This window comes from Patagioenas fasciata, chromosome 10 (assembly GCF_037038585.1).
Source record: "Patagioenas fasciata isolate bPatFas1 chromosome 10, bPatFas1.hap1, whole genome shotgun sequence".
Taxonomy (NCBI): Eukaryota; Metazoa; Chordata; class Aves; order Columbiformes; family Columbidae; genus Patagioenas; species Patagioenas fasciata.
In genome coordinates this window covers 19,404,965-19,423,661 of record NC_092529.1, presented here as the reverse complement: position 1 = coordinate 19,423,661, position 18,697 = coordinate 19,404,965, and the positions used below count along the sequence as shown (strand labels likewise).

Genomic DNA, 18,697 nt, shown 5'->3' with positions numbered 1-18,697 from the left:
ATAAGCAAACCATAAAATCCCATTGTGTTCTCTCTGGGCCATTGTGTGAATGCACCGTCATGCCTCTCCCTTCCATTCCGGCTCCTGCCTTGACACCCAGCTGCTGGGAGGGTTTCTTAGCAGTTGGGCTCTTTGTCCTCACTCTTACTCAAAAGGAAGACAGATTTCTGTATTGTTCTATGTGGGAATTAAATTGCCTGATCTTGGCTTGCCCTCTTGGTCTTAAAGTGAGAATAGACCAAATCCAAGACTAAAGAAGGATAAATTCTGGTTGGTAAGAAGACAAATACATCAGTGTTGGTTCCCCGCATGGTAGTTTAAAGTCAAGAATTTTGTGAACCACTAAAATCTGTTGGAGACTTACCCAGTTTTAATTATGGGTGTCAAGTAGAAGAGTATAGAATAGAAACAAATCCTTTAAAAACCATACATGCCTCTGGTGCTAATTTTAGCGGTGGAAGGAGATGTGTTTTTAAAACAGCATAATCCAAGGAAATGTCTTTGTATTCCTGAGTTATCCTTAACAATTAATGGGCAGGTGACATGGGCTGTCAACTCCTCTTGAAATTCAGAGCAGAAGAGGAACTGGTTTCTGTCACATACTCTGAGTGCACGTAAAAGTTAGTATTTAGTATTCGTGGTTTAGGATTTACTATTCATTTCTAAGCTCGTTAGTGGCAGCATTACTCTCCAGGTTTCTGTATGTTCCTTTAAAAAAAGGATAAACACAACCCAAACCCAGTCTGCTGGCAGGGTGCTCCCTACTTCTGTTTAACCCTTCTTAATGAAAACACACTGATAGTAATACACAAAATTGTTTGTACAAGCCAACTGCCTTTCCTCTTGGCAAACTCTTTATTATAGCAAAGAAGTTATTTGCTTGGTGTTAAAAATGAATTTGGCTGTAATTTGATAAGTGAGGAAAGACTAGAAATTTCAGCTTTGATTATGGTAATTTAAAACAAGAGCAAAAACCACAAGCTATTTCTTCCTATTCTTTTTTGTCAGCAGATACACTGTAATTTTTATGAGTGATTACTTAGGAAGTGGTTCAGAAATTAGTAATTTGGTAAAAATTGGATTTTAATATCCATGGGCTGACTTTGGCTGGAAACCAGACTTTGACATCCAGACCTCAGAGCCCGAAATTTAGGATGTCGAGACCTATCTGGAAGATCAGGCCAGTAAATACTGAAGTGTCCTGTAGTGCTGCGGCCTGGACGTGGCGTTGCCCACGGGGGCCACGTTGCTGTTCGCCAAACAACGTGGATAACCTCACAGAGAGGGATTAAGCGCTGCGAATGTCCCATGTGAACCCTTCTAAAATGTCACCGGCGTGGTCTGGCCCGACTCCAAAAGCAGAAACTTGCAATCCCCAAAAAGCGCTCTGAAGCTCCAGCGCTGGTGGGTAAAGTGGAAAGGGAGAAAATAGCAATAAAAATGTAGACAGCCGATTGCAGTCCTGTCAGGCCTTGAGATCAATTGGCAGCTGTTAATCGAAGTGTTAATTAAAAGAAACTATTAAGAGCGTGTTCATTCTAGGTTGTTTCCCTTAGTGCGCTCATCCGTGTAATTTATAAATCAGAGGGCAAATACATTCCTTGTTACGGCTCTGCGGACGGCTCGCTGTGGGCAGGATGGTCCATGCTGTTATATCTCGGTTTTAGAGGAAATGGAAAACGCAGACAGAACCTGGATGTGTCAAGTGCAGTTCTTTTTATTTGAAAGGTTAAACTTGCACAAACATTTTAGTTAGCACATCCTAATTACAGCATTACCCAGTTCTTTCAAAGTGAAATGTGAAAAGGCTGGTTTATTTGATTTGAAAAACATTATTGTGCAAGCACAGTAGGTTTGTGCCCTCTTTTGACTGTATTAGTGATTTCTGTGAGACTTTGCTGTGCTAATGGTGCTGTAAAATTTTAATTAGTGTATAGTTAACATGGTGGTTCTAAACATGAGAACAGTTGTTTCATGCCAATTGTGATTGACCAGTGTTAATGAAATAAGCTGTAATTATCCTTTTTTATAATTGAAAAATGACTAATGCCTAAAAACGTTAAATCAGTGTAAAATAACATAAGGATCTGACTTAAAACAAGAGATCAAAATATTTATTCTCTGCTTTCTATTGATGTTGCAGATTGTTTATGTTCCGAGGCATTTCAAATTTTGGAGAGTTATTTGAATCTTGAAACACCTTTTAAAAAATATGGCAATTTGCCCTACCGCAGGTTTGCTTCCTGTCTCCATCTTTTTATCCTGAAAAAGTCCAACATTTCTTGTGTGTTAACAGAACCCGGGGTGTTAGTGGCGCAGGCGGCAGCCCAGCCCGGATCCCTCTGAGCCTTTCCTGCCAGCGGGCGCTGCCCGTAGCTACAGAGGCTCGGTGATGCTTTAGTCCCGTTTGCCGCAGGGAAGCACATGGGTTGTCACATCCTTACGGTGCGTCTGGTCGGTACCATGTGTGCGGGGACAGATGTGACAGACGGTAACGTCAGTGACAGTGACGGGCGCTGCTTTCTTGCTCCACCGTGAGCAGTGACACCTCGGGTTAGAGGAGGGGCTGTTGTGGTTGGTTCTGAATAGCCGTGGACGTGTTTATCTTTTTATTTTTAATCTTACAAAGCTCTTGTATCATGTGGCAGTGGATGTCACTTGTTCGTCATGCAGTACATGAGAAAAATATTTGTGCTCGATGTCTTTATCCTGTCGCTTCTTAATGACATCAAAGGAAGTGATTTACTTAGCTGACAATACTATTTTCGTGTATCGTGTGATATTTCCTCTTATTTTCCTGCACAAAACAAAGTCAATTCACCCTTCTCGATCTCTTTCACATGGAGAGCTTTCCATTTCAAAGCCTTTTTTTTTTCTTTACACCAATCTCCAAACTTCACCAGTTATCCCTTAAATCCCTTTGTATTTTAGTTTACTAGCAGCTTTTGAGCAAGTTTTCAATGTCAGTGGAGCTGAGTCTGACAGTCAACATACAACAATGAACGTTTGCTACATGTAAAGGAATAGCTACAGGGGAAAACATTGAAATTCCTGATTGTGGCGTGAATAGAAGCATTAGCAAGATGAAAGCTAGATGGGCATTTGGATATGTGAACTCGTCTAAATACATTACACAATGTTGTAATACTATGTGGTAAGGTCTTGTGAGGAGTATTGTTGATGCTGAAGGGGAAGAACATGGTGTCAATGGTGTAAACCTGATTTCTGGGTAGAAAATGGTCAGAGGGAGAGAAAATCAGAAAGTAAGTGGTGGTTCTTCCCTTAATTCTTTATTCCCATGCTCTCAACACACAGGTCTTTGTTAAACTTCTGTTAGTTCCACTTTTTATTCCAAGTTTGGAATAATTTCTTTTAAATTTATTTTTAATTTGCTTTATGCTTGTTTTGAAAAACTGAAGCTTTTCTTTAATGTCATTCAGGATAAGCATGTATGAGACAACAGTTTTCCAGCTGTATTTTTGAGGAAGCTGATCCATACTGCATCTTGGTCCAACACTGCTTTGAACTGGTTACCTTTTTCTGATATTTTTGTTGATTATCATTGTGGCTTCTCCAAAGTTTGTGGGTTTTTTTCCAAATAACAATTTTTTTTACTAGAAAAAAAAAATGATGTATTCAATACCTGCTTTTGAATCAGACAGTGTAGGTAATGTCATCACGTCAACAGGCTACGCAGAGATTAGTGCTCTTAATGTGGACGTTATAATCTCTCCATGGCCTGATTATCATCTAAGACACTACTGTCCTTCTGTAATAACTTTGGAATATTTATACTCCAATGCTTGACAGATTTACCAGACAGCTACCAATCGAAAGGTCCAGGGCCGGTTCTCTGGAGAGAAATTTGTCCTTTCCTCTACCTCTTAGCAGGTTGCTTGAGAAAGTGAACCAGAAGTTTGATCTTGGATGTTGTGCCAGAGGCTTTTTGAGACGCTAAAGCCCTTGTGTTTGAGTTTACCTGAGTAAAGAGGGGGATGGAGGATGATGGGGAAAACATCCTCCTCTGGGTGACAAAAGGGACCGCACAACAGTTGGTCTCCCTGACTCCACTTTGCTTCTGGTTCTCTCTGTGAATGATTTAATGTGCTGCTTCTCTCATTTTTCCCACATTGCTCTTGAGAGTTTTAGTGCTCTCCTTGAGGCTCTGAATAGCTAAACCAAACCTGATGGGACTGTCCCGAATTCCAGTTTATTGCTGCACGACACTGCAAACCCCTTGTCTGTCTGCAGGCCTGAGGTGATGGTATGTGCTGGTTGTTTTACATCTCTCAGGGGCAAACCGCATGTATTTTAAAGAGGAATCTTAAATCCTGTGGAAATTGATTGCAGAGCTACTCCTGTGCGGCGAATACAAGGGGTTTTGAAAAGATTAGTAACAAATATGGAAAAATTGAAAAACTAGCTTTAGTAATGTACAGAGTTGTGGAGAGGCAGAAGGGCAGAAAGGGATGCCCTTGAAGGTTATTTATTTAAATATATTTTAGCGTTGTTATTTTTTGCTATGTTCTTAATAACCCTGCAGCCTGCTCCTCGCTCTCCTTTCAGTGATGGTGATCTAAGGGGTTGTGCTGGCTTTGGGGCAGCAGTTACCGTAGTGGAGTTGGCCATTCCTGACAAGTTCATGTTGTGCTAATAGAGGATTACACCACCATCCAGCCTACTTGTACCATTTTAAAAGATCAATTCTATATCCTAAATTATCGTTACGATTTTTTCTTCTCTTTGAAATACAATTTTAAAATATTGAAGTTGGCGCTTGAAATCTTACTGGTGAAAATCATATTTTTCTGCTCCTCCTCCTGTTTTCTTCAATGGCAGCAACAAAACTGTGACCCTGCTTATGCAGAATTTTGTGCTCCTTGATCTGATGTATTTTGTACAGTGATCACTTGTGAGTGGATTTTGGTTCTCAAAAGTAAATCTCTCGGAAAATTATAAACACATGTATTTAGAAATCAGAAATCGAGTAATTGGTTTTACAGTTTTAAAAAGTTCCCAGTGCTTCTTTGTAACTACTGTAATGAAACAAACAAAATAATGATAATAGTAGCAAATATTTGCATTCTGTTTCTGTTCAAAGGGATGTGGTTAAATAACCATCCTAACACCTCTTGGGAGCTGAGTAAATAATTTGCAAATATTCAAATTTAAACATTGGGAAACTGCAGAGGTTGGAGGTGGTGCAGTGAGCCTGGGAAGACGAAAGCCAGGAGACCTCTCAGAGGATGTTTTCCAGTTCCCAGCTTTGCTCACATTTCCTGTTAAGTGCTCTGGTAAACCTGCTTTTAAAAACAAACAGAAGTGAAAGTTGAGTTAAAATCTGTCAGCCAAGGACTTCTGGATGGATAGGAAGTAGGTTATGTGAAACTTAGTTCAAATGTGAATACATCACTCAAAACGATCAGTGGATTTTGGTTGCATCGAAGTTTGGATTTCGTGTGGAGGATCAGTTAAGTGTGCTGGACCATCATAAACATCCAGATATGTTTTATTTACCTGTCTTAAATCAGTGTAAATTACTGTGACTGGATTTTGGAACTGGAATGATGCGCTGACACCCAAATATTTGAATATATGAGAGCTTTGGGTTCTGAATTAAGCATTTATAACCAAAGCACATATTATGAAGAAAACCTCTTCTTTGTAATAATGAGTTTTCATAACAGATCAGTGCACCCTAGTGAAGGCAGAGGCAGATTTCTTAATGCTCTTTTGGGAGACTTGTAGTGTGTGTTTGGGAGGTGATTGACCAGGGAACGGTGCAGGAATTTGTACATGGAGCACTGGGACCTTCACCCCGACAAGAAGCGCTGGGCAGCGAGGTGGGAAGGAAACCCACCAAGATGCAGAAAACGGGTGCCATGTGAAGCTTGGTGGTGATACAGCCCTCACTCGAGAAGTAAAATGTCCTAGGAACTGACAAATTATTTTGCCACATACCCACTTAGCTATTAAAAATGTCTTGATGTATTTGCATTGTTTGTCTGTTGGCTTCAACAAAGGATTTTCTGAATTCTAATCATGGGAGAGCATAAATATTTCTTGGCACTTACGAAGCTGAAGATTCCACAAGCTGCTTTATTGCAAAAGAAGGTTTTAAAGGGAATTTTAAAAATCGCTGGTTGCTGTAGTCATGTTTTGCTCTTGGATGAGTGACTTCAACTCAAATTCTATCTTTTGCCCCTAAGAAAGTGATTTTATCTTCTTTGGTATTAACTGTCTCAATTTAAGTATAATATGGTCATTGAACAATGATGTAGCACACATGTGGTGAGATGTAATGTAAAAATGTATAAACCAGGATGAATATTTTTTAAAGTGAGGAAGTACAAGACGCAAGGTTCCATCAGGATTGCTAAGTTGGCCATAGTACCTATAAAAGATACTATATAAACCTACTTCTTAGAAAAATAGTTTATACCTATTACTACTTATTTATAATGTTGAAGAAATCTAGTAAGATAAGGAAGACTGTTGTGGTAAGTGATGTACCTACATAAAGCAACATGATGTTTACATATGTGCTATCCTGACTTGCATTTGCTGTGCTGCAACGTAAATTATATATTTCTTTTTATTGATCTTTCTCTTCTGCTGAAGTGTTATTTTTCTGTGAATGGAGTGCCATAAACATACATAACTATCAGTCAGGTAATCTGAGTGGTTTTGCTAACACGGACTGATAAGTAATAATATCATCTGCCAGTTGCAGAGCGATGTTTTTGTATGATAGAAGAACTCTCTGTAGAGACATGGCAGATTGTACTGGTGCCAGTCAAGCCTTGGCAGTCTGTCATTCTGATTGCTTGGACTCCAGAAATATTATTTTCTGTAACTTTCTTGCTGGAGCGAAAAATCTAACTTTGTTTAGGTGCTGTCTGTTCAGCTAAGAGTGTAAGTTTGAACACTGCACGATGGAAGATGGAGCGACCTCCTCCTGACTTAGAGTGCAAACAGAACTGATGGTATGATTAAAAGGACATCAGTGGAAGATTAAGGCGGAATCCTTGGTATCCAGGCCCCGTGATTAGAGCAGGATAATGAAACAGCAATAAGTGAATGAGCAGCAGATCCAGATCCCGCACAGGCGATTGCTCCTGCCAGGGTGGCAGCAAAGGAAAAGACATTTGCTTCCTATGCCCATGATCGCTTTAGCTCCCGACTTTCCCCTGCAAAATCCCCATGGATCTAACTTTCCTTTTTCTTTTTTTCCTTGTCATGGTGAGGTCAAAGTGGTGGTGGATCAGAGCCCAACACAGGCATTTGAGTTAGAGCCACAAAAGGGATTTTAGTTTCTTGCTGCAGTAAAATCTCTGGCTCTGGTGAGGTGTCCTTCCAGAGGAGTGTCGTGGTCTGTCCTCTCCTCTTAGGTCATGGAGCCGATCCTTCTGGAGAAATTAGAATACCCAGTAAATTTAGCTCTCCACAATTACTCTAGAAATGTAATAGTCACACTGGGAGTAAATAAATTTTATCCTCTGGTAAAATGTGTTTGTTCTGCTATGGCTGTACAAAATCATTTATCCAACGACAGGTCAAACAGTGGCTCAGTATGATGGGAAAAAAAGATAAGTTTGTTGTAAGTAGCATTTTTATAATGCTTAAACTTTCCAGGAGACAGATACATGACATATTAATTAATTAAACAAAGTTACTTTTATGCTTTCTTTCAATGTACACATTAAAATCTATGGTCTGGATGATACTCTTACACCTAAGGTAACCGATGTTAAAACTGTTTTTCTGGATGTTAACTGAAGTTGCAACATATTTCCCTGAACTAAACTTGTGTGTGTTTGAATGGGTGTGCTTTGTTTTTAATGACGACTCTGCTAGCACCAACACAGGTCAGTTTGACTTTTTGCCCAGCACTTACGTAAGAAGTCAGTATAAAAAAAATGGCTTTACGAAATTTGATCTGTACATCTTGTATTTGCTGCCCAAAGCTGTTAATTGATGCCCGGAGGGAACGAATAGCACAAAACAAATTGTAAATTTTGGGAACTAAGTGTAGACCTGGGAGGAACATTTTGAAAAAAAATTAAGAGTATTGTTACTCTGTTTTGTTAAGCATACAGCCAAGAAAGTAGCATTTCATGAAAACCAGAATATTTTCTATATAAAAGGATATATAATTTTAATATAGATATAAGATTATAAATCAAAGTAAGTCTAAGTGTTTACATATTGATAGAAGAGTTTGAAGTAGTAGCTAAACATAGTAAGATTTCTTTTTTCTCATTCCCCCTTTTTTTCTCATTCCCCCTTTTTTTTCTCATTCCCCCTTTTTTTTCTCATTCCCCCTTTTTTTCTCATTCCCCCTTTTTTTTCTCATTCCCCCTTTTTTTTCTCATTCCCCCTTTTTTTTCCCATTCCCCCTTTTTTTCCCATTCCCCCTTTTTTTCCCATTCCCCCTTTTTTTCCCATTCCCCCTTTTTTTTCTTCTTCTTCCCCTTCCAGGTCACTTTTTTTTTACATTTTGTCAGAAATCAGTGTGTGGTTAGTAGGAAATACATATATGTGTGTGTATGTTTCCAAATTGATATTTAACAGATACCCAGTGACCGAGCAGAGCCATCCCTTGCTGGGATGCCGCCTCTTTTCCCTGCTGTGTTGTTCTGTCCAACCCTTTTCCTTCACATCACAAAGGTGTTCTAGAAATGCAAAGATGGAGTTTATCTGTTAAAGTTTAGTGTTGAACCCAACTTTCATTTTAGGTCAGATTCTACTGAATGCTATGGGGATCAAGAAGCCAAAACTTATGTCTTTCTGGTATTTAAAAAACAAACAACGCTGCCCCACAAACCAAACAAAAAAATCCTCCCGCCGAATTTGAGGCTTTGAACCGTGTTACACAGGCGCAGTATTTGAAATATCACTTTGTGTTGTAGAAGTAATCATGACATTAAAAAATAATTGCTTTTCTTTCAAGAGTTATGTGAAGGGGAAGAAAAAACGGTTTGAAAACCAAACACCTGGAGATAATTACGTTTTAAAATGTTTTCAGGCTGAGTCAGAGTTAATGACAAATGGGAACTGTATTAGATTGGCAGATGATTAGTAGAATTTATCATTATAATATGCCTAGCATAATAAGCATGGTGGCCTTGATTATTCAGTGAGAGTTTTTGTAGTAATTTTTCCATTAAAAGACTGTCAGTCTGTCAGTAAGTACATTCATTAGGTCAAGTGTGCCATTCTTTAAACATGCCTTGTTTCAAAAATAATATTAGCTTTGCCCAGTAAGATGAGACATCAATACCCTTCAGATGGTTTACAAAGCAAACTTCCCTTAAAGATAGGAATTTTATACAAAGACTGAAACATTAAATATAGGCAAATCCTAGTCACAGCCCTACCTGTACTCGTATGTAAGTCAAAACAGATCCAGGCGAGTTATGATGAATTAACTGCAAAGTCTTCTCATTTTGTTGATAAACTATGCAAGTTGTGGTTATTTACAGAATAAGTGAAGATTTCACAGGCTTAGTGTTGTAATATCTCTTCCAGAAATTGTCCCAAAGTTCTAGAAAAAGCTCATTTGACTTGTGTGTGTGTGTGTGTGTAATCACATGTGTAATCATATGTCTGTCTGTAGAATGGAAATCTCTGTGACAGGTAGGGTGTAATATTGGGGTGTCATCAACCTTAATTCTCTACTTTTCTTTTCTATTAGCAGCAGTTTCAAACGCTTTCTTTTCATATTAACTCACTTGTTTGAGACTAATGCTGCGAAACCTTCCTGCAAATAGTAATCCATAACATCTCAGGTTAGTGCTAGAGCAGTGCCAGTTAAAGTTCCCAGAAAAGAAGTGATCCTATCACTTGGATTAATAGCTGAGATTAATATTTTGTCTACTTTATTCCTAATGATGGGATGCGAGTAGGTACTCAGTCGTATTCTAATCCCTTTCTCTTCTCACCTGCCAGGTTTTCTCCAAGGAAGTAACACCCTGTCTTCCTTAAAAAAAAGCACCTCCGGAAGATTGTGTTAGTCATCCACTCTTCTATTAGAGATTATTTGTAACTGTGATAAGAACTTGGACTTTGAATTTTCTAAATATACAGAAGGTGGAAGGGTATTGAGCAATTTGTCTCATTATCTCGCAGAGTCATCGCACAGGGTGTAGCATCGTGGCACTAATGGCCCTCAAATAGCAGCTTATCAGAGCTGCTCGGGGATTCTTGCCATTGCTGTAAAAAGACATTTGGCAATAAGCAGAATGCCCTAATAGAGGCACAGCCATTGACTAGCACATAAATACGCTAACATACTTCACTTCCAAACTCTTCAGCAGCATCTGGTTGTAGAAAACTAAATAGATAATTTTGTACATCACAGATAACTAGTCGTTCTAAATACTGTAATTTTAAAGCGATCGTTTCTTGCGATGGTTGATAAATTGCTGCGTTTGTTACGTGTTTCTGTTGCGTATTTCGCCTGACCTCCCAAAGCTTTTTGGTAAATACTAATTAAGAAGTGATGACTCTTTTGCTGAAGGTTTGTTAGGTAGTTTGCATCCATTTTCCAGTTAAACAGAGGAACATCGTTTGGTTCAGTTGCAGAGATCATTTCTTAACTGGAGTTTCCTGGTCTAAGCTCTATGTTTGGGGCTTTTTGTGTGGTGTGTGTGTGTGTGTTTGTTTCTTTTTTCCCCTCAGCTAATTAACATATTTAAAATGCTGCTTCCCCACCTCTGCCAGGTGTCAGACTCCTGTGTCTCCCTCTTGCACTGCCAGAGCAGTTTGACTTTGCTCCCCAAATTATTGCTGTTCCCATCCTGCCTGCAGGAGCCGGCAATGAGCCCGACCACAGTGGTGCGGGGCTGTTTGGTGCCTTCCAGCTACCAATGTTGTCCGAGTTGGTCACCATCTGAGTGCCAAATGATTGCTGTAGTTTGAACTGGGGGGAAGATAGGCTGTATGAGCAGAACGTGGATGTATTGATTTACATTTGCCAGGGCGTTACATCCATACAGGTTGCACTGGGCTTGACTTCCACTCTTGGCAGAAGTTGTTGTAGCTTTATGAGTAACCTGCTTCTTTCACAGTTTAAGTAAACTTAGGTCAAAATCTGTAAGCTGATCCTGGGATCGATTGGTGCCAGATTTGGGCACATTTAACAATACTTGGCTGAGAGAGGGGTATTAGTGCTGGCGAGAAGGTGCCTTTCCACTCCCCTTATGGACCTGCTAATTCTTGGTTCTGTCTTAGATCTGCGGTTTACATATACTTGGTTACCAGACGTGTCTCTTAAATGGGTGGTGATTACACAGATCATCCAGGAATCACAGGTGTCCAAGTATCAGTGAAGCAAATGGTCAACTAACATGTCCATGTGTAGGCAGAGCGGGGTACTCCCTGAAGCTGTCAGATTGTTTGTGACTAGAATTCATTGTTCCAAAGAACTACCTTTATATTCTACACTATTTTAACTAATTGATGCTAGCAATATATCAATGTTAATGGTTTCATGTTAATTACTTTTTTTTTCCCAACACATTCATTGATGGAACCTGACAACTCTCAATTCAAATATTCAGTTGTTGAGTTTTTGTGGTTTTGTTGGTTTGGGGTTTTTTTTAGAATAATAGCTGTTGTTCCTAAATAGAAGTCCTTCCTAAACTGGTCGTACTATGAAAAAAAAAATAGAATTAATAAGAGGAAAACAACACAAAACAAAAAAAACACACAACACCCCAAAAACCAATGCAGGTCAATACGTGAGCTGTTTTCTCGAGGGTGTTCCACGCTGAAGCTCTAGTAGATCATACCAGAAGGTTGTCATGAAGTCAAAGTGTTTGCTCCAATATAATTTTGACTGTTAGGAGACATACTTACAGATAATTGTCATCCTTTCAGGAAATATGGTATTTAAGCTTTCTTGGCCTGAGGATAGGGGCCTCTTTGCTCTGTGTGTCTGAAGTCTAGGTTTGATTCTCACTTTCTTGTTCTTTAAGTTGGATAGAGAGTGAGGGGTGTTATTAGAAGCAAAGCTTTAGCAGCCGAGGAACTTAGCTCCCCAGGTTAAAAGAGACTCTGGTAACTGGCTGGACACCTGCAATGAAAGGAGCCTGATGGATTCCAATGAGGTTTGAATCCTCTGTGCTCTGTGTGTGACAGGGGAAAATGTTAATGGAGTAAATGACAAGATGAAGTATTTATGAATTGTTTCTGTATGGGTGCTTAAAACCCCTTTTTTTCCTCCTTTTCAGAAAGAAGACACAGCTCCTCTAGCAAGCCGCCTTTGACTCCTCCCTCCTCTTCAGTATTTTCCCTCATTTCATCTCTCCCTTCAAAAAACAAAGGTAGCAGTGGAAGTGGGAGCAATCGTTCATCCAGTGGAGGTACTAGTGCATCATCATCAAATTCCAAGTTGTTGAAATCACCCAAAGACAAGCTGCAGATCAGCGGAAACAACAAGTTAATGCATCCGGTACAGCATAGCAAAGTTCCCCATGATAAAATGTGAGTACACATTTTGACAAAGAATTAAATGTTATTACTTGCGTAGACACTGCTGCATCAGCAGAATTTCCTTTCGTTTCAGAGGGGTTTTGGTTTAAGAAGTAGTCACTTCAAACTCCTCCAGATCTCATTCAGCAGCCCAGTCTAAGATTGTAGGTAATACTCATGGTGATGTTGAACATGAACTCTTGCAAAGCTGCATCTTAAATCACTATAAATAAAGGTCATTATACTAGGGGCTCTTAATTCTGTAATCTAATCTGCATACCTTGATCATAAGGGAGTTTTAGCTGTGATTCAGGTAGTTTTTGACCTGCACATGTGAGATTGACAGTAAGTTACGTTATCAGTTCTGCTCAGAATGGGTCATTTCTCACTGAACATAATTGCTTTGGTGATGCACTGTATTTGTGAATCCAAATAACAGTTTCTGGATTCCTTGATGACTCACTGAAATATTTAAAAGGAAATGGGGAAAAGAGGACAGAAGAGATTATGGACATCACAAAAAATAGGGGGAAAAAACAACACAACAAAACAAAAAAAAAACCCAAACCAACAAACACAAAACCACCTGGGAATAAAGGAGGAAGGTCTATGTTTGCATGGTGAATAGATCAGAGTATTGTTGAGTAATAATGAAATATTGAAATATTATTTTAAAATTTATTACAATAATTTTCCATTTCACTCCCTTTATTTTTCATAAATAATAGTATGACTCCATCTGTCAAAGTGGAAAAGATTCATCCAAAGATAGATGGTGCCCAACTGAAAGCTGCTGTTGGTCCAACTTGTTCTACTACTGTGAGTTCCTCAATAAAGACTGGCCTTAATTGTCCCTCAATACCAAAGCCACCCTTGCCTTCCCCTGGACAGATACTGAATGGTAAAGGTCTTCTCTCTGTGCCTCCATTTTTGGAAAAGAAACCTGAAGAAAATACAAATAATAGGAAATTTTTACATAAAAGATTGTCAGGTAATTGGTTTTAATTGTTATTTGCTATATTCCTTGTTTTAGTGTATATATAAAAATGCATATATAGAATATATAGAAATATGCTTTAAAATGAAATTAAACACTTTTATAACACTGTAACTTGTATTTAGGTACATTTTGCATATTAGAATTTCGGTCTATAACTTGACATGCTCTTAAAGTACACGAGCAAATTCTAGTGTAGCTATTGCTTTCAGAAACCATGTAGACCTCAAAGGTCTGTCAGTTCGTACAGTTTTAGCATTACAGAATCACAGAATCCCACAATGTCAGAAGTTGGAAGGGACCTGGAAAGCTCATCCAGTGCAATCCCCCCATGGGGCAGGAACACCCAGCTGAGGTTCCACAGGAAGGTGTCCAGGCGGGTTTGAATGTCTGCAGAGAAGGAGACTCCACAACCTCCCTGGGCAGCCTGGGCCAGGCTCTGACACCCTCACCAGGAAGAAGTTTAAGTGGAACCTTTTGTGTTCCCATTTGTACCCGTTGCCCCTTGTCCTATCTTTGGTTATCACCAAGAAGAACCTGGCTCCATCCTCCTGACACTCACCCTTTAGATATCTGTAAACATTAATGAGGTCACCCCTCAGTCTCCTCTTCTCCAGCTCCAGAGCCCCAGCTCCCTCAGCCTTTCCTCACACGGGAGATGCTCCACTCCCTTCAGCATCTTGGTGGCTGCGCTGGACTCTCTCCAGCAGTTCCCTGTCCTTCTGGAACTGAGGGGCCACAACTGGACACAATATTCCAGATGTGGTCTCCCCAGGGCAGAGTAGAGGGGCAGGAGAACCTCTCTGACCTACTGACCACCCCCTTCTAACCCACCCCCGGTACCATTGGCCTTCCTGGCCACACGGGCCCAGTGCTGGCTCATGGTCACCCTGCTGTCCCCAGGACCCCCAGGTCCCTTTCCCCTACACTGCTCTCTAATAGGTCATTCCTCAACTTACACTGGAACCTGGGGTTGTTCCTGCCCAAATGCAAGACTCTACACTTTCCCTTGTTATATTTCATTAATGTACATTTGGACCTTCCATATAGAAAGAGGGAAAAGAAAAGCTTTAAAGATAATAGAAGAGCTTAATGTACATAGAACTGGAACAACTAGCACCTCATAAACTCAAAAATATAAACCCAGTCTGCCTTTTACACTTTTTAAACACAATAACTTTGAGTGTTAGTAGAATGGTAGAAAAGTTCTTAACATCTAAACTAACAACAAAAAAAACACCATTTGTTTGTCACAGTTTATACTGATGCTGACCTCTAATCCTAATGTGCAGGATCTGCTCCTCCTTTGGGGTCCCTACAGCTGTGAATTTCTCCATTCTGTTTGTAGACTTGAAGTCTATATTCCAGCACACCATAAACTTGCTGAGAGTACAGAAAATTGTATTTGTACAATTTTATTGTGCATTTTTCACTTGTACATTTGCCTGTGTTACATTTGAAAGCAGTTTCTGCTGTGGTTAATTTTTATAACAAAAATAAATTTTAGTATATCAAAATGTCTTTTGATAACTTCTCAATTCTGTGTACCTTTGACAGAGAGAGAATTTGATCCTGATATATACTGTGGTGTCATTGATGTGGAAACCAGGAAACCTTGTACTAGGTCTTTGACATGCAAGGTGGGATATCTTTATCAGAATAAGATTGTGTGAAGTTTTTATTCAATATCTTGTGAAATATGACAGAAGACTACGAGTTTTTTTGCTGTCCGTAATTACCACTGTAAATGGTGCCTGTTCAAACATGTTCCAGAGAACCAAGGAGGAATTTTTTCAAAGTTTGTTTCATTATTTGCTCAAAAACATATTTAGTAAAGTAACCCAGAGATTTGTAGCTTTGTATAAGCCCTTTAAACATGGATGTTGACATGGGACAAATAATGTTAGTCCACCTGTAAGGCAGTAGGGGGCCAACATGTTCTTTTTAGGGATGACCTGTGGGTCATAGATCATGAACTTCAAAATTCCTCATAAGCATAGAAAGTATTACTTGTTTATGCAGAAGTTGAATAAATCAGGCTACTCCTCTCATCTGTGAAAACCTTCAGTCAGATAAAATGTGTTCTCTGGCTTCAATCTCGGTGGACAGAGGGCTATTGCTTAGTCCCGAGGAACCAAAAATCAGATCCCCTGCAATTGTGTAATATTTAGCTATTTTCCTGCAAAGTGGCTAAACTGTCAGTAGGGAAGGCATCTGGCAAATAAACCACCTACAGAACAAAGGTAAATGAAGCTGGTACTAATGACACAGAGGAACTGAACTTGAACATGTTGCCCTTTTGGAATTACAGGGGGGAGGCAATTGGTTTGCTAATAGAGGAGGGAAAAGCGTGAAGATTTTACAAGAGGGCTAGATGGAAGCGCAAAAGAGAAAAAGTAAAAACGTTTCTCAGCTATTCCTTATACCTACTTATAAAATATTTTTCGAAATCACTGTTTGTGTCTGAATTATGTGATAATAATTTTTACCTATTAAAATGAACCTAATCAAACCTTTTATGCCATACGAAAAAAGGGTATTGTCTGTGACTTTAACAATTCAGAAAAATAACCTACATCTATTTCACTTTGCCTAGAGTTTGTGCCATATATACACGTATACATTTTACTATGTGTAGCATTCGAGACCCTCAAAGAGCTTTGAGGACTGTGGATTCTGCTGATTTTTTTGCATTCCTTAATATCTTTTCGATTACATTAGTTTTCAAGGAATGTATTAGTACATAGAACAAGGCAAAGTATTTTTATAAGTATTTTTCATCTTTAAAATCAGACTTTTAATGGGAGACGTGTATAATATTTTCAATAAAGGAAAGTAAATACTTAGTATTCCTGGTTATCCACTAGGATGAGAGAAATGTTTTTCGATACCACATTGACAATTAAAATCTTGATGTAAAAAGATTTTCAATTCTAGTCTTAACCTTATAAGAGCTTTAGCAGCTTATTTTTAAAAGTATTTTGAAAGAAGCCTTTTACTCAGTTGCTGGTTTTTGTTATTTTTGTGTCAGACAGGGATATAGGAACCTACAGAGCGATTTTAAAGTTTGTTTTCTAAGTCGTTCTTCCCCCTGTTTACTTAAGCACAGGTGTGATGATTTTCTCTGCTCTAGAGCTCTAGATACATGTTTTGCTTGTTTAATTTCCACAAATATAATAGCACAGGATTAATGATTGATTCATGGTTTTGCAGACACATTCCTTAACCCAGCGGAGGGCTGTACAGGGTCGAAGAAAACGATTTGATGTGTTATTAGCCGAGCACAAAAGCAAAACCAGGGAAAAGGAACTTCTTCGACATTCGGATCATCATCAGCAGATGCCCCCTCTCAGGGAACCACATCCATCACCTACGAAAACTTCCCAGGAGCTGCACCAAAATTCTCATGGAGTTACTCTTACGGAGTCAAAGCCTTTATTACCTAATAAACCCAAACCTCACCCCCCCAGTCTTCCAAGGTAAGGAAAATCTGCCCATCCTAATGGTCTGGAATTAATACTGGTAGCTTCCTCAGGTGGATTTTGAAAGAGTGATATGGATCTGATGAACGGGGCAATATTTTTGCTCTAGGCTTGCTGACTCTCTGCAATTAGCAATTACATGCTGAGCTGTAACTCATACAAGGAGGGTTTGGTGTTTGAAACAGTAAAAGCTGAGTTGCATCAATGAAAGTGATTCAGCAACGAAGGCAAAGCTGTTTTTCCAGGGGTATCGTACCTTCTGTGCTTCCTCTCAGTAGATGTGATGTGAGACTGTGGAAAATATCAGAAATCTGTTTGTGAGGATTTCCTGCTGTCAGTAACAAAAAGCACTTCAGCTTGGAATTTTTACCTAGACGTAGTTCGCTAACACCTTTCCTGCTCGCCCTGCCCAGGCCTCCAGGCTGTCCAGCCCAGCACGGTGGAAATGTCCCCAGCGAGTCTCCTTCTGTCCACGAGTCCCCGCACCCTCCCTTGCCTGCAGCTGAGCCAGCACCTCGGTTATCCAGCGATGAGGGAGAATGTGATGAAAAAGAAGAGCCTGTTGAAAAACTGGATTGTCATTATTCAGGTCATCATCCTCAACCAGCTGCTGTACGTTTTGAGTTCAGGTTGACTTTGCTCTCTGACTGGCTCTGAACTTGTAAACACGTTACTTGAGGGTTTTAAGAGCGCTTTTCTATTGGGCATATGATTTTTGTTTGTTTGTTTTCTTGATTTTAAGAAAATTATTTTGTTGGCTAGTAGGCAGTGAAGATTTAACTGTAGTTGTGAAGTAAATGTGCTAAAGAGACATGTTCAGACCTCACTAATCCAAAAATCAAAATGCCAAAATACTGAAGATGAAATTGGTAACCGCTCTGAAGGGCTGTGGTTTTGCAGTAAGGACATGTAAGCAGGGTCTTTTGGGTGAGATTTTGTTGTTGGACTTTCCCTCACACACACACACAATTTTTACTTAAAGTGCCAGTCATGGCAGTAGAGGTAGCAGTAATGTGTTGTTTTAATATTTAAATCTTGACAGAAGCTAGTTAGTCTAACTAAAAGCACAAGCTTTATTGCCTAACCTATATATCAATTATCTCCTCTTTGGTTTTTTAAACAGACTACAAGCAGATAGATGATAGGTCCTCTGAAGTGGATGTTACTTATATGTATTATGTTGTTATATACATACAAAACCACACTCTCTTTCCCTGTTTAATCAGGGGCATTCAAATTTGACCCTCACTTTTGGTCGTAAGGGAGCCTTGGATGGGAAGAAAATGATACCAATATACCACTGCCAAAAATTTAAAATAGTTGTTATACCATAGAAATAAAAATGATAATTTCTATTTTTCTATCCTTGATTTAAACATGTAAAAGCATATTCATTTAGCAATTATTTATTTGTAAACAAGTGCATTGTTATTCAGAGAGTTGTTACTGAAAGTAGAAAGCACCAATGAAAATCTGTCTTTTCAGTTTTGCACATTTGGTAGCCGGCAAATTGGAAGAGGTTATTACGTGTTTGACAAGCGATGGAACCATTTGCGATGTGCACTTGACTACATGTTCGAGAAGCATCTGAATTCACAGATGTGGAAGTGAGTAGAAGGGAAAGAGTTCTTGGTATTTGTAGAAACACTTGAAGACTGTGATTATAGTTACAGAATAGTAATCTTGGTTCGGATTAATTGAATCAAAGGTTAATAGTCTGTGCTTTGTTTTTGCAACAAGT

General features: G+C 39.2%; 1 protein-coding gene across 5 annotated transcripts in view; it reads left to right on the top strand.

Annotated features, from left to right (window-relative positions):
- ATXN7 (ataxin 7) overlaps positions 1-18,697 on the top strand; it is an 89,675-nt gene that overhangs the window by 64,266 nt on the left and 6,712 nt on the right. For all 5 annotated transcript variants that reach the window (XM_065845348.2, XM_065845349.2, XM_071813270.1 and 2 more), the window contains 6 exons: positions 12,237-12,489; positions 13,206-13,468; positions 15,032-15,114; positions 16,688-16,953; positions 17,370-17,568; positions 18,442-18,563. In XM_065845348.2, the coding sequence (XP_065701420.1) occupies positions 12,237-12,489; positions 13,206-13,468; positions 15,032-15,114; positions 16,688-16,953; positions 17,370-17,568; positions 18,442-18,563 (1,186 nt within the window). The remainder of the gene's footprint in view (positions 1-12,236; positions 12,490-13,205; positions 13,469-15,031; positions 15,115-16,687; positions 16,954-17,369; positions 17,569-18,441; positions 18,564-18,697) is intronic.